This window comes from Bos mutus, chromosome 2 (genome assembly GCF_027580195.1).
Source record: "Bos mutus isolate GX-2022 chromosome 2, NWIPB_WYAK_1.1, whole genome shotgun sequence".
Taxonomy (NCBI): Eukaryota; Metazoa; Chordata; class Mammalia; order Artiodactyla; family Bovidae; genus Bos; species Bos mutus.
Genome location: NC_091618.1, coordinates 22,832,578 through 22,849,379, shown reverse-complemented (window position 1 = coordinate 22,849,379; position 16,802 = coordinate 22,832,578). Strand labels below are relative to the sequence as shown.

The window sequence follows — 16,802 nt, the reverse complement described above, 5'->3', positions numbered from 1 at the left end:
GACATGACTGAGCAACTGAGCCACAACAACAAAAAGTACAATAGTTTAGTAAAGAAAACATAAAAGACCTAGTTAAATATTCCCTGTTAGGAATTTGAACATCATAAATATTTCAAATCATACCTAAGTTAACACATGCTTACTATAGGACTTTTGTAGACTTGGTCTCAATGATTTTGATTTGCTTGTGCAGAAAATGATTTACCAGCTTATTTAAAAACAAAAACACAAAAAACAATGATGCCCTACGAGATACAGAAACTTCCTCTAAGGTAACTGTAAACAAAATACTCTGGTACTGATGTCATACTTTTATTAGTAAATGTGAAAACAGTATAATCAGATATCCTGATGTTTTCTGAATGACATTTTACTCATTTTTTCTCATCACCTTCTTAGAAGATGTTGTGATTTAATGTGAACTTTGAGAAAATAAATATGAAATGACAGAATTGGGGAGAAAAAGACAACTCTATGGCAAAGATGGTGTGGACTGAATGGTCCAACATAAAATATGTATGATTAGGAATAATCTGATTAATAAACTTCTACTCATACAAATATGCTTAAAAGCTGAGAAAGGGTTTTGCTATTTTATGTACCTTTATTAAATCCTAATTGGGATACACTGTTTTCTTAGGATTAAAGATTGCATTTAGATTCCACTACTTTCAGTGTGATCTGTGCTAGGCTAAATGTTACCACTGCATATTCTGTAAAGCAAGGACTGGCTACACTTATTCATTCAATCCCTGGTGGTGCAGATGGTAAAGAATCTGCCTGCAATGCTGGAGACCCAGGTTCGATCTCTGGGTTGGGAAGATCCCCTGGGGAAGGGAATGGCAACCCACTCCAGTATTCTTGCCTGGAGAATCCCATGAAACAGGAGCCTGGTGGGCTATAGTCCATGGGGTTGCAAGAGTCAGACAGGACTGAAAGGCAAAGGAGAAAAGGGAAGATAAACCCATTTGAATGCAGAGTTCCAAAGAATAGCAAAGAGAGATAAGAAAGCCTTCCTCAGTGATAAATGCAAAGAAATAGAGGAAAACAATAGAATGGGAAAGATAGAGATTTTTTTCAATAAAATAAGAGATACCAAGGGAACATTTCATGAAAATATGGGCACAATAAAGGAAAGAAATGTCATGGACCTAGTAGAAGCAGAAGATATTAAGAAGAGGTGGCAACAACACACCTAAGAATGATACAAAAAAGATCTTCATGACCTAGATAACCATGATAGTGTGATCACTCATCGAGAGCCAGACATCCTGGAATGTGAAGTCAAGTGGGCCTTAGGAAGCATCACTATGAACAAAGCTAGTGGACGTGATGGAATTTCAGTTGAGCTATTTCAAATCCTAAAAGATGATGCTGTGAAAGTGCTGTACTCAATATGCCAGCAAATTTGGAAAACTCAGCAGTGGCCACAGGATTGGAAAAGGTCAGTTTTCATTCCAATTCCAAAGAAAGGCAATGACAAAGAATGCTCAAACTACTACACAATTACACTCATCTCACATGCTAGCAAAGTAATGCTCAAAATTCTCCAAGTCAGGCTTCAATAGTAGGTGAATCATGAGCTTCCAGATGTTCAAGCTGGATTTAGAAAAGGCAGAGGAACCAGAGATCAAATTGCCAACATCCGCTGGATCATCAAAAAAGCAAGAGTTCCAGAAAAACATCTATTTCTGCTTTATTGACTATGCCAAAGCCTTTGACTGTGTGGATCACAAAAAACTATAGAAACTTCTTAAAGAGATTGGAATACCAGAACACCTTACCTGCCTCCTGAGAAATCTGTATGCAGGTCAAGAAGCAACAGTTACAACTTGACATGGAACAACAGACTGGCTCCAAATTGGGAAAGGAGTACGTCAAGGCTGCATATTATCACCCTGCTTATTTAACTTCTATGCAGAGTACATCATGAGAAATGCTGGGCTGGATGAAGCACAAGCTGGAATCAAGATTGCCAGGAGAAATATCAATAACCTCAGATATGCAGATGACACCACCCTTATGGCAGAAAATGAAGAAGAACTAAAGAGCCTCTTGATGAAACTGAAAGAGGAGAGTGAAAAGTTGGCTTAAAACTCAACATTCAGAAAAGATCATGGGATCCAGTCCCATCACTTCATGGCAAATAGATGGGGAAACAATAGGAACAGTGTCAGACTATTTTCTGGGGCTCCAAAATCACTGCAGCCATGAAATTAAAAGACACTTGCTCCTTGGAAGAAATCTATGACCAACCTAGACAGCATATTAAAAAGCAGAGACATTACGTTGCGAACAAAGGTCCATCTCGTCAAAGCTATGGTTTTTCCAGTAGTCATGTATGGATGTGAGAGTTGGACTATAAAGAAAGCTGAGTGCCCAAGAATTGATGCTTTTGAACTGTGGTGCTGGACAAGACTCTTGAGAGTCCCTTGGACTGCAAGGAGATCCAATCAGTCCATCCTAAAGGAGATTAGTCCTGGATGTTCATTGGAAGGACTGATGTTGAAGCTGAAACTCCAATACTTTGGCCACCTGATGTGAAGAACTGGCTCATTTGAAAAGACCCTGATGCTGGGAAAGATTGAGGGCAGGAGGAGAAGGGGATGACAGAGGATGAGATGGTTGGATGGTACCACTGACTTGATGGACATGAGTTTATGTAAGCTCTGGGAGTTGGTGATGGACAGAGAAGCCTGGCATGCTGCAGTCCATGGGGTTGCAAAGAGTCAGATGTGACTCAGGGACTGAACTGAACTGAGCTACTAACACTTTCATTTTCACTTTCAAACAAATGAGAAACAGATGTTAAGTGTGTGTCCAATCCCTGCCCCAAAGTTGCCTGTAGTCGGGCTAGAATAAGCAGTTTTATACCAACTTGGAGAAGGAAATGGCAATCCACTCCAGTATTCTTGCCTGGAGAATTCTACGGACAGAGAAGACTGGCGAGCTACAGTCCATGGGGCTGCAGAGTCAAACACAACTGAGTGATTAACACACACACCAACAAAATGCAGATAGATGCTACACACCAACAGAATTTATCAGTCCTTTCCAAATGGTTTTGTGTGTGTGTGTGCTCAGTCATGTCTGACTCTTTGTGACTGTGGATTATAGCCCACCAGGCTCCTCTGTCCATGGAATTCTTCAGGCAAGAATACTGGAGTGGTCTCTCATTTCTTTCTCCAGGAGATTCTCCAGCCCAGGGATCAAAACTGTGTCTCTTGCGTCTCCTACAATGGCAGGCAGACTCTTTACCACTAAGCTACCAGTGAAGTCATTAACTATTTCCATAGTTAATACTTGAAAGAAATATCTCTCTTAAAAACTTTGTTATCCAAAATTCTCACATAATATGGCATTTCCTATAAGTCAATCCAAATAAGTAAAATAAAATTAAATCTTTTTGTTAGGAATACTCAATTATTTCTCAATGTGGGGATCTAAATTAAGTAAAAACAAAATTTAAAAGTTCCAGAACTCAAATGGTCACCAGACAATGAAAAATGATTCACAGGAAATAAGTAATAAAGGTTGAAAGACATTAACTAACAACTGTAGTTGGAATTCTCTATTGAAAAAGAGAGGGAGACAGCAAAAATAATAAGTTGCATTAAGAACTACATAGGGGAAAACAAAACTTTTTAAAATAATGGATTGGAAGCATTGCATTTACCTCTTTCACCAGTAAATTTTCTGCTTTGTGCTCTGCATCTTCAGGCACTGTTGAATACAAGGTTCGGATGTCCCAAGATACTGTGGTGGTCTGAGAACAACAAGGAAAGGGAATTAAATCTTCTAACTTGAAAGCATTGTGTAGACCACTATACCCAAGACACAATAAGAAAGTGTATTAGATCTCAGTATTTGAGGATAAGAGAAGACAGAAACTTCCATAGTTCTTAGCAATTTACTCTCTACGAGGGAAGATTCATACCTCTTTTGATCACCATTAGTAGCATTACAGTTTCAAGCATGAAAGCATTAGTCAGTAGCACTCAGTTGTGTCAGACTCTGCGACCCCATGGACCGGATCCCACCAGTCTCTTCTGTCCATGGAATTCTCCAGGCAAGAACGTTGGAGTGGGTTACCATGCCCTTCTCCAGGGGATCTTCCCGACCCAGGAATAGAACCTGGGTCTCCTGCACTGCAGGTGGATTCTTTACTGTCTGAGCCACCAGGGAGCATTACAGTTGCTGCTGCTGCTGCTAAGTCACTTCAGTCATGTCTGACTCTGTGCGACCCCATAGATGGCAGCCCACCAGGCTCCCCTGTCCCTGGGATTCTCCAGGCAAGAACACTGGAGTGGGTTGCCATTTCCTTCTCCAATGCATGAAAGTGAAAAGTGAAAGTGAAGTCGCTCAGTCGTGTCCAACTCTTAGCGACCCCATGGACTGCAGCCTACCAGGCTCCTCCATCCATGGGATTTTCCAGGCAAGAGTACTGGACTGGGGTGCCATCGCCTTCTCCGAGCATTACAGTTAGTCCCTCCTTATTTGTGGTTTCAGTTACCTGTGGTTAACCAGGGTCCAAAAATATTAAATGGAAACTTCTAGTGTTCTGTTCTGAGACGTATGATGGTATCTCAAGCCACTCCCCTCTGCCTGCCCCCACTATCTTATCTCATTGATCTTCTCAGGGTTCCAGGATCCAGGATCACCTAAAGCAGATGACCCTCCTTCTGATTTATTGTCAGAAGGTCAATAAATAGTAGCCTAATACTATGTCACTACATCATTAACCTCACTTCATCTCATCACCTAGGCATTTTATCATATCATCACTGGAAGAAGGGTGAGTACAGTATGAGAAGATATTGTGAGACAGAGACCACATTCACATATTTTTTATTATAATTGTTCTATTTTACTATTAGTTACTCTTGTTAATCTTTTACTGTGCCTAATTTATAAGTTAAACATCATCACAGGTATGCGTGTATAGGAAAAAATAGTATTTACAGAGTACCATCTACACTTTCAGGCATCCACTAGGCATCTTGGGATGTATTCCCAATATACAATGGAAGACGATGATATTACAGACCACTGTTTTCTCTGTGGAGCTCACAATTCTAAGCTGTTTCATTCCATGGAGAAAACAAAAATTTGGGCATCTGTATATTTTGACTATTTATATTGGTACCTTTGTTGCTGCTAATGATAAAATACATTTGAAATGAAAAAGAAAACCTATAAAATCAGCAATATGTCAATCCTACTTTGAATAATCTCCTGAATATTCACAGGGTAAATTTGATGCCTTTCAGAAGCTGCGTGTGTGTAGCCACAGATAGAGTGGGAGAGAATAAAGGGGATTCAGTAAATCTAGACCTTGAAGAAAATAAGTCATGTTTTTGGTGTCTTTATTTTCATAGAAATAAAACATCTTCAACTTAAGCTAAACAAACCAATTTTTATTAAATGAATATACATCAACTAAAAGGATAAAGTATCTCTTCAAAGAAAACATTTAAAATGTAATGCATAGATTGTTTCTTCTGTATCTTATCTTATGGGATGCCGTGTGAGTTTGCAACCTCAGCCACCAGCTTCCTTTATTCTGTTCTCCTTGGTGATTACAGGGGTGCTGGGATGATGAGTCTGTTAGCATACATGGTACCAACAGTTGGGATCTTTTATTTTGTACACTGTCAAACCTACAAATCATATAGCACAATTTCCTGGTGGCTCAGATGGTAAAGAATCCGCCTGCAATGTAGAAGACATAACAGACTAAGGTTCGAGCCCTGGGTCAGGAAGATCCCCTGTAGAAGGGATGGCAACCCACTCCAGTATTATTGCCTGGCGAATCTCATGGACAGAGGAGTATGGCCAGCTACAGCGCATGGGGTTGCAAAGAGTAAAACATGACTGAGCTACTGACATTTTCACTTTCAGGATTCATGTGAGCTGTTCTAGATGAAGCGCAGACTGCAATGAAGGAGACATGGGTTCAGTCTCTGGGTTGGGAAGATCCCCTGGAGAAAGAAATGGCAACCCACTCCAGTATTCTTGCCTGGAGAATTCCATGGACAGAGGAGCCTGACAGGCTACACAGTCCACGGGGTTGCAGAAGAGTCAGACATGACTTAGTGACTAAACAACAACAGATGAAGGGCATTTTTCCTTCTAATTATTTAAGTAGATGAGAGTCTCAAAATCTGTCCTTACTTTCACAGAACGGGAAGGGGAGGGGTCCAGGGAATTTAGTCTTCTGAGTTCACAATGGCAACTGCAGCTCTGCCACCAGGGGCAGAATCATTCCTCATCTTCTAATCCTAGGCTCATATTTTCTTCAATTTTTTCTTTACTCTTGATATAAGCTCCTGGTGGGAAAGAAATCTGGTCTGTTTTGTTCACTGTTATAACCTCAGTGCCTGGATGGGTGCTCAAATACTTACTTGTTGAGTGTGTGGGGTATGTGTCTGTGGTTGCCTGTTGTGTATGTCTGTGTGAATGCATGTGTGTGTGATGTGTGTCTGGTGTGTGTGTGTAGTGTCTGTGTGATCATGCATGGAGGTAGGCTGTAGTTGACAGTGTGCGTGTGTGTATGTGCATGGTGAGTGTGTGTCACATGTGAGTGAGTGTGGTATGTGAGTATATCTGTGAGTGAATGAGTGTGTGGATGTGCATGTATGTATGTGCATATTGGGAAGATGGTGTTTGGACCCTGAAAGAAGAAGAATGTCATGTGAATGTAACATGATCAAGGGATACAAAATAATGAGAAAATTATATTAAAGACACATCATATGGCAAAAATAAAAGCTCATCTTGAAACAGATAAAGAGCCTCTCTGTCAGTGTGTTTGTCCCAGGATTTGACTGTAGTGTGTGAAGGAAGTTTGGAAGTGCTCAGAGGCCATGGCTATTGATTCAAGCCAAGTGTAGATACACATACAGGGAACAATTACTTCCTATGTGAAGCATGCTGGGGCCAACGTGTGTGTGCTGTTGCTTCAGTCGTGCCCAACTCTTTGTGACCCCATGGAGTGTAGCCCACCAGGCTCCTCTGTCCATGGGATTCTCCAGGCAAGAATACTGGAGTGGGTTGCCATTTCCTACTCCAGGGGATCTCCCCAACCCAGGGACTGAGCCCAGGTCTCTTGTACCTCCTACACTGGCAGGAGGGTTCTTTACCACTAGCGCCATCCAGCTCAGACAGTAAAGAATCTGCTTGCAATGCAGGAGACATGGGTTTGATCTCTGGGTTGGGAAAATCCTCTGGAGAAGGAATGGCAACCCACTCCAGTATTCTTGCCTGGAGAAATCCATGGACAGAGGGCCCTGGTGGGTTATAGTCCACGGGGTCACAAAGAGTTGGGCATGACTGACCAACTAACATAGACACACAGAGCCACCTGGGAAGCCCCCAAAGTATGAAACACTTCACGAATTTGCATTTTCATAGTAAGTCCTACATTTCGGGAGTCAATGTAGAACTTACTATTATTTAGATTTTACATTTTTATTCCTTTTGAATTGCCTCTTTCAAATTGTTTCTTTTATGTTATTTACTCTGTTAGAAAATAAACAGTAAACAAACTCCATTGAGGCTGGAGTAGAAGATGAGAATCCGTGCCTGAAGTGAGCTCTGGGGATTATTGCTGGATTTCAATTATCTGGGGATAACTTCTTTCCTGTTTGGACAGATAATTTGCAGATACACAATGTAACTTGATTGGTTTCCAGGGAACATTACATACTGTGATCTACTGGCAAGATTAAGGATTTTTTTTCCTCTAATTCAAAAATTTTTCCATATTTCAATCATTATTTTATAATAAAATTTTTGTATTAAAGCAAGACTCCTCTTTTTCATTATCCACAACAGTTTCTTATTGATTTCTCGCCTTTAAAAAAATAATATCTTCTCTAAAATACTCTAAATCTGATGGACAGTGAAGGGACCTGCAGTTTAGTTTCCTGTTTAGTTATACCATAAGCCTGTTGTCCCACTAAGATCAGTACTCTGTGGTATAGTTCAATAGAGTGAATAGTGAGCTGGTTTAAGAAGTTGTTTTTTTTTCTTTATAGTAGGTTTCTGGAAGGTGGGCTTGGGTTTCCGGTAACGATAATCACACGATTATTTGATTTGTGATGTTACCAGAGTAAAGATTAGGGCCCCAAATACATAGGGTAATGCTCACACTTGATGTATGATTGGAAGTTCATTGAATTTGGAGTAATAAAAATTAATAATATGTACGATGGTTATGTATGATTCCTGATGACCTCTAGATATGAGATGATGTCAGTTCTTTACTAAGGCAGTTAGAGCTGAGCCACTCTTATGTAACCACATGAGAAATAGACAACAATATTTTACAACATGCAAATCTAATACCTTGTACAGAGTACACAGATACAAGAAAAGGAATGTAGAATAAGACACTACTGACCTCAGTTATAGTTTGCCATAATATTGGAGACTTTACTTGAAAAAGCAGAAGGCCTCCATAAAATTTCAACTTTAAGAATTGGAGAGCTTCTACTCATTTTTTTAATTCCTTTTCTTCACTTTTAATTGAAGTGCAGTTGATGTACAATATTATATAAATTACAGGTGGACAACATAGTGATTCACAATTTTTAAAGGTTATATTCCTTTAATAGTTACTACACAATACTGGCTATATTCCCTGTATTGTATTATATATCCTTGTAGCTTAGTTTATACATAACAGTCTGTACCTCTTCACCCCTTATCCCCATCTTGTTCATCACCCCTTATCCCCATCTTGCTCATTTTTAATTTCTTTCATGTGTCTCTGTTGAAGCAAAAATAAATTGATCAAATAAGAATAAAAGTATACAGAGTCATATTTGTTAAGGGTATTAACATGGCTACAAAGAATTTCTTTTCTGAGAATTAGATGCTTTCAGACCACTACAAATTGCCTTGGCCACAACAGACTTCCTGTTCTCTTTTATAAACCCTCTGGTCGACAATTAGTAGAGCTCAATAGCATGAGACGGAGCTGAGACTCAACTGGCGCTCAGCCAAGCTCCTCTTCTGGTGGTAGAGTCTTATAAGGGGCCTATTGTCCAGAGATTAGGCATTTGGAAATAAAAACTGTCCTTTTATTTACGAAACAAGACATGCAGGCCTGTGTGTGTAGTTTCAGGTCCATGACATTCAGACATCCTCCACTGCAGCCCTGACACGCTCTGGTTCCTTCTACTCTGTAGTGGGTCATCTCTGTGGCTTTGTCACAGCCACCATTCTGCTGGGGACCGCAGAAGTCATCATTCCAAGCACACAGCGGCCATTTCTCAATCGGCCAAAGGCCACTGTCAAGAGTCTAAAAAAGAAGTTTCTTTTCCTATCCTGGAGTTGAGCAAAGATTCTTTTGACAGCGTTGTTGATCCCAGCTGCTCAAAAACAGTGGACAATAATGATGGTGTTTAGAATAACCCATCAGTGGAGCTTGAGGAGTCAACAATCCCCTCAATAAGGACTATTAACTAATACTTCATGTCAATTCCAACCTAAGCATGTGTTTTAAAGTAGTCTTCACCTAAATTTCTCAAATTAAAACACTGATACTGCTTTTTATCCTAGGAGAGCAGACATTTAACACTACATCTGTTGCTTGAAATACATTTTTACCCCATTCAGAAGAGTATTGTGATTTTAATTTTTTTTTTAATAGGTGAGCATTTCACATTAATACTTTCAATGTGCTTTCAGGGAAAGGTCCTTCTTGCTTTGCTAAAGTTAAATTGTATGGGAAATGCACAAATGGTGAGCAGTTGCCCATAACTGGACCCTCGTCATCAAACAACCAGGTCAAGCCTGGTGATTCATCCACCATAGTATTTAAGTATATAATTAGGGAACTTTGGAAATCTGTTTCAAAACCTTTTTACTCTTGGACAAGCAAACCACTGAGCAAGTCACTTCCTTTTTTCTGTGCTTCATTTTCTAGGCTCCAAAATGTGTCTCACCTCCTCCAAGGAAGTACATTTTATGTATGGAAAACTCTGAGTATTAATAGATCACAGTGTTCCAACAATAGAAAGATAGTATTGCATTGGGGTCTGCCCTCGGCAAGGACTCAGAGGCTGTGGTCTGAGCTCACTCTCCAGGAAGCATAGGGGAACAGCCTGATCCCTGTGAGGCCTGCAGACAAGGATTCATGGGGGAGCAAACAGAAGCAAGACACAAGACAATCCCCCACAGCCACTCGCCATGGCATCATTTCCAATGGCTGCTCACACTTCTCCTTCATTCTGGGCTCATGCCTACACATGACTTGCCCATTTTCCTTCTCCTTTCATAAATCTTTTTACCTTGTTCTTTCCTAATCTCAGGCTTGATATAGATATCAGTTCTTCTGAAAATTCTCTCTAATTCATCCATCATGCATCTTCTCTTCTTTGAACTATATCATTTACTGTCTGTATCACCCATGAAGTCTGCAGCTAAACTATAGAATATTTTAGATTCATAAGCTTTGCTAGTGATTAACTCAGCCAGTCATTTCACATGTGTGGTTTTGTTTGTTTGTAAGCAAGCCACATTAAATCCCCTTTGGCAATAAAATATTACTACAAATGAAATGTACTGCCATGCTCTTTATTGTGGCTCTGGTATATTGTTATTCTTTTTAAAGAATGATGTACCTGAATGCAGACATATATTTTTATGATTTTTTGTATCCTGTCTCTGACCACCTACATCACACCTATCTTAACACCTCAAAACATCCTTATCTTTAAAATAGCAGTGTTATTGAAATATAACTGATTTGCCATAAAATTCACCCTTTCAAAATGAACTCAGTAGTTTTAAGTCTATGCATGGATTATGCAATCATCATCACTATTTAATTTTAGAACATTTTCATCACCCCCAAAAGAAACTCCATATCTACTAGAAGTTACTCCCTTTCTCCCTTCTCCCCAGCCCTAGGTAACTGTAACCAGCTTTCTGTCTCTAAGGATTCTCCTACTGTGGACATTGCATGTGGATGAAATCATACCACGGGTATTCTTTTGGGACTGGCCTCTTTTGCTTAGCATAATGTTTTCAAGGTTCACCCACATGTATCAGTACTTCATTTCTTTTTATTGCTGAATACTAGTCCATTGTATGGATATACCACACTGTTTATCCACTTCATTTGATGGACGTTTGGGTTGTTTTCAAGGTTCACTCATGTTATAACATGTATCAGTACTCTATTCCTTTTTATGGCTGAATAATATTCCATTGTATAGACATACCACACTTTGTTTATCCACTCTTCAGTTGATGAACATTTGGGTTGCTTCCACTTTGGATTATGAATAATACTGCTATGAATATTCCTACAAAAGTCTTTATATGGACATATATTCCTAGCACAATCAAGTCCAGAGCAGTCTCATTTTCACATATCCTTTACTGAATTGAAGTAAGCCCTCTAGAACCCCTTCTCTGCAATACTACAATGGTACCACTCACTGTGGGATTCAGGGGGTTAATATTTCTCCCAAATCATGCACCTTATTTTTATAAGAAGCAGTTGGCTCAGAGCATGCTGTTTCGACAGAAACTCTATAGCAAAAATCAAGGTGCTTATGCTTGATTTCTGTCGTCATAGTTACTCTATATCCTTGAACAAGAGCCTTTCCAAATCTCAGCTTCCTTAGCTTGTAAATGAGAGGAATATTCTAACTTAGAATAATCTAGTTTGACAAAGACTCTTACTTAGCTTTTAAATTTCGATCACAGTGTTCTTGCATGAACACCAAGAGCCATTTAAAGTCTGATTTCAGGCTAAGAAACCAAGGATTAAAAAGAGGTTGACATTCCTATAAAATGTTAGGCTGTGTCTCAGTAAGAGACAAAAGAGGAAGAAAATAAACACTCATAGCTTTTCTGCTTTTCCATTTAAGACATATTAAGGTCTGTATTTCTGCTTCCTCTGACAAAATGACCCATGTGGTTGAGCATGGAAGTCCCCACATACCAGGCTGCTTTTTATAGCTAAAAACATTCTATGAAAGAACAAATGTTAAATCACAACTGACTAAGTTCTGCTAATAAGTCATAAAAAATGCAGGATGTATTTGTCAGCCCTGAGACTCTAATTCTGAACTACTGATATGAAGAAAGGATTTGAGAAGATCATGTCAACTCTCTCAACAGGCTATTTTGGAGTGTAATGTAAACCTACGAGTTTGAGAATGCCACTGACCAGAGCTGAAAGTCCAACCGTTCAAGCCGGCTTCTTGGTCTTGTTGGTGTCCTTGCTGTCTACAACAGAGCTCACAGACAACTGGGTCAGGAAACTGACGAAACAGCAGTGTGGCTGGGGTGGGCAAGATGGAAATACAGGTGATAGGGTGGCCTTTCCACAGCATCGGTATTGCTTTCGAACCCCTGAACTTTCTTCTTTAAGGTTTTTACATCTCCTAGAAATGATGCCACTTCAGGCTTTCTGTGTCCTTCGCTCAGAAAGAAACTCATTTCTGGCTTTCTCACTTTTTTGTTCTGCTTTTTTGTATCAGCCTCTCCTTCAATGGAATCACTCCACAATATGATTCAATATGTCCTTGAAACTGTTCTTTAGCTCTTGTTTTTTCCCCTACTCTCCTTGCCTATTTGTGAAGCCACAGTTTGGTGACTAAGTTCTTCATTTTTTGGTCTTCAGTTTCTATCACTACCAGTTTCAAAAAGAAAGATGAGAAAAACAAGAGTAGCAAACACAGTTATTGAAGGAATACGTGTTTTTGAAATGAATGAGTTAATAAACACATCTAGACTGCTTATTCCAAGAAACCATTATGATGCAAGCACTGCAGAAGATCACACTGCCTGCGTCCAGCACCCACACACCAGAGGAAGTATTTCTACCTCATGGGCCAAGAAAGAGGAAAATACTTCTACTTTGGTGTCTTAATCTAGAAGAAGATTATGTTAATTCAATGTTCAACAATCTTTACTCAACGCCCATGAGCCAGATGTTGTGTTGGGTACTTAAAATACAGATATGAATTGATTTCTCCCTTGCCTAGTAACAGCTAGTGAATAAGTACACGGTGTTATAGGGAGGAAATCAGCCTTTGTTGATGGCGGCTAAGTGCTGGTCAGTGAACTGCACGGAATGAGCCTCTGGGGAAGAGGATTATGATCTTAGTGCAGTTTTTTTTAAGGTTAAGATGTGTCAAAGACGAAAGTAGCATATTAGTGATCTCAACAAAGTCAATGACTTCATTCTCTTTATTCTCAAATTTCATTTCAGAATGGCCTTTTTGGTTCCTAAAAGCACTCAGAATTATATTCTAAAACAATAACCTAAGAGATTTCCCTGGCAAATCCGGTGGTTAACACTCTTTGCTTCAATGCAGGGGGACGCGAGTTCAATTCCTGGTCAGGGAATTAAGCTCCCATATGCCACATGGCACAGCCAAAAATAAATAAATAAAAAATTAAAAGTCTACATGTGTCTGAAAGATAATTCATGAAATAAATATTCATTTTCTCTTTGCTTGGTGCCAAGTGCCATTCCAGTTGCTGGGGGCCTCACCATGATCAAGACAGGGACATTCCTGCTTGAGGTTACTCTTTGATGGTGAGAAACATGTGACAGGAGTGAAAAAGCAAATTGAGATATTTCTAGGCACTGGTAAGTGTTATAAAGAGAAGCAAACAGGGGATGTGAGTGACACAGGGTGGGGGTGGGGTAATGTAGGTTGGAAATCAAGGATGGTTCTTTGAAGAGGTAGCATTTGAACTGAATCATGAATGAAAGATAGGAAGTCCCTGTGCAGGGTGCATAAAGGCCCCACAGAGCAGGTGGGCTTGGCAGGTTCAGTGAGCACAGAGAATGCTAGGAGGGAAACAGGACTGGAAGATAAGTACTCAGCAACATCAGGAGTCAGATGAGAAGTTGGATTTGACTCTAAAGGCAATGGGAAACCACTGGAAAGTTTTAACTAGAAGTGCAGCACAGCTGTTGTTGCTATTCAGTTGCTAAGTTGTGTCTGACTCTTTGTGACCCCATGGACTGCAGCACACCAGGTTTCCCTGTCCTTCCTTATCTCCCAGAGTTTGCTCAAACTCATGTCCATTGAGTTGGTGGTGGTGCCATCCAATCATTTCATCCTCTGTCCCCACCTTCTCCTTTTGCGTTTATTCTTTCCCAGCATCAGGGTCTTTTCCATTGACTCAGCTCTTCACATCAGGTGGCCAAAGTATTAGAGCTTCAGCTTCAGCACCAATCCTTCCAATGAATATTCAGGGTTGATTTCCTTTAGGGCTGACCGGTTTGATTTCCTTACTGTTCAAGGGATTGCCAAGAGTCTTCCCCAGCAGCACAATTCCAAAGCATCAATTCTTCAGTACTCAGTCTTTTTCATGGTCTAATTCTCAGATGCATACATGACTACTGGAAAAACCATAGCTTTGACTACAGACTTTTGTCAGCAAAGTGACGTCTTTGCTTTTTAATATCCTGTCCTGCTTTGTCATATCTTTTCTTCCAAAGAGAAAAGTGAAAGTGTTAGTCACTCAGTTGTGTCTGACTCTTTGTGATCCCATGGACTATATCCCGCCAGGCTTCTCTGTTCATGGAATTCTCCAGGCAAGAATATTGGAGTAGGTTGTCATTTCCTTCTCCAGGGGATCTTCCTGATCCAGGGATCGAAGCTGGGTCTTCTGTATTGCAGGTAGATTCTTTACCATCTGAGCCACTAGGGAAGAGGAGGCGTCTTTTAATTTCAAGGCTTCAGTCACCATCCACAGTGATTCCGACACCCAAGAAAATAAAATCTGTCACTGTTTCCACTTCTTCCCCATCTATTTGCCATCAAGTAATGGGAACAATGCCATGATCTTTGTTTTCTGAAAGTTGAGTTTTAAGCCAACTTTTTTGCTTTCTTCCTTCATCAGGAGACTTTTTAGTTCCTCTTCACTTTTTGCCATTAGAGTGGCATCATTTGCATATCTAAGGTTGTTGATCTTTCACCTGGAAATCTTGATTCCAGCTTGTGAGTCATTCAGGCCAGCATTTCACATGATGTACTCTGCATATAAGTTAAATAAGCAGGGTGACAATATACAGCCTTGACATACTCCTTTCTCAATTTTGAACCAGTCCACTGTTCCATGTCCATGGCATTATCTGATTGTATTTCCGAAAGCTTCCTTTGAATAAATCAAAGCAAGGCAAAGAAGGATGCAGCAAGACCAGTCAAAGACTATATCTGGGGATACAAATGAAAAAGGATGATAATGGCTTGGGCCAGCAGTGTACATGGAATACTGCCTTGGTAAAAAATTATCTCCTTTAAGGGGTATCGAGGACCAGATCAAGCCCTTGTCTCTTGTTATTTCTTCACCATGAGCATTCTTAATCGACTTTAGTTTTCATCCATATTAGGGCACACACTGCTTAAACATGGGGCTTTTGTTTTTCTTGTCAGTCTCTCTTGTCTAGGAAGTGCTATTCTATATTCAGCGCCTCGTGGGTCCTGAATAAATATTGATTAAACAAACCAAGTGATGAATCATGTCTGCTGCAGTGTGGGTGCTTGGTAACGTGGAAACACAGAAGTGAGCTGGATTCTTCCAGCCATAAGGCACAATCGGAAAGGACATTTGGAAGGAGAGTGGGGAGCTTGGGACTGCTTGCCCTCCTTTCATTCTGAGGAGCCACCTGGGAAGCCCAGAGAATCCTTACCCACCACTCAAGGATGGGCCTGGGAAATGATACCCTAGCCAGGTAAACGGAAGCCTTGCTGTTGCTGAGCAACACCTCTGAATGTGATGCAGACTGTGGATGGAGCACACAGTGGCAGAGGGCATTTAAGGAAGGGTTTTACACAGAATCCGCCTGCAATTCAGGAGACCTCGGTTTGATTTCTGGGTCGGCAAGATTCCCTGGAAAAGGGATAGGCTATCCACTTCAGTGTTCTTGGGCTTCCCCTGTGGCTCAGCTGGTGAAGAATCTGCCTGCAATGCGGGACACCTGGGTTAGATCCCTGGGTTGGGAAGATCACCTGGAGAAGGGAAAGGCTACCCACTCCAGTATTCTGGCCTGGAGAATTCCATGGACAGTCCATGGAGTAGCAAAGAGTCGGACACGACTAAGCGACTTTTACTTTTCACTTTACACAGAAGGAGAGGAGAAAACCCCCAAAACAAATGAGGTTGTAATGTATAGTGGGGATTCCCAAACTTCTTCCGTAAAGGGTCAGATAGTAAATCCCTTAGGGCCCTCTCTCTCTGTTGCAATTACTGCTCGTACTTGTGGACAGTCATGTCTGACTCTTGCAATCCCATGGACTGTAGCCCACCCGGTTCCTCTGTCCATGGGATTTTACAGGCAAGAATATAGGAGTGGGTTGCCAGTTCCTCCTCTGGGGAATCCCCCAGACCCAGGGATCAAACCTGCGTCTCCTGCATTGGCAGGTGGATTCTTTACCACGGAGCCGCCTGGGCTGTACCTCTGTTGTAACTCTGCAGCCATATCATGAAAGCAGCCACTGACAACAGGTGAATGAAAAGGGGTCACTGGGTTCAAATAAAACTTTATGGATACCCAAATATAAATTTCATATAATTTTCATAGATTATAAAACATTCTTTTCTCCCCTTCAACTATTTAACAAAATTCTTTGAAGAAAATAAAATAGGGTGCTGTTTTAAAAAAACATGAAAACCATTCTTAGTTATGAGACATGCAAGTTTAGGTGACAGGCCACCCATGAACCATAGTTTTTCAACCCCTGCGTTGTAGAGTAGGAACGAGAGAAAACAATTCATCTGAATATTGTTCAAAAGCCGGCAACTTGATGTAATAATAT

At 40.5% G+C, this 16,802-nt stretch overlaps 1 protein-coding gene across 7 annotated transcripts in view; it reads right to left on the bottom strand.

Annotated features, from left to right (window-relative positions):
- Nucleotides 1-16,802, bottom strand: part of DOCK10 (dedicator of cytokinesis 10) — a 304,771-nt gene that overhangs the window by 157,462 nt on the left and 130,507 nt on the right. For all 7 annotated transcript variants that reach the window (XM_070385816.1, XM_070385833.1, XM_070385802.1 and 4 more), the window contains exon 3: nt 3,677-3,766. In XM_070385816.1, coding sequence (XP_070241917.1) covers nt 3,677-3,766 — 90 coding nt within the window. The remainder of the gene's footprint in view (nt 1-3,676; nt 3,767-16,802) is intronic.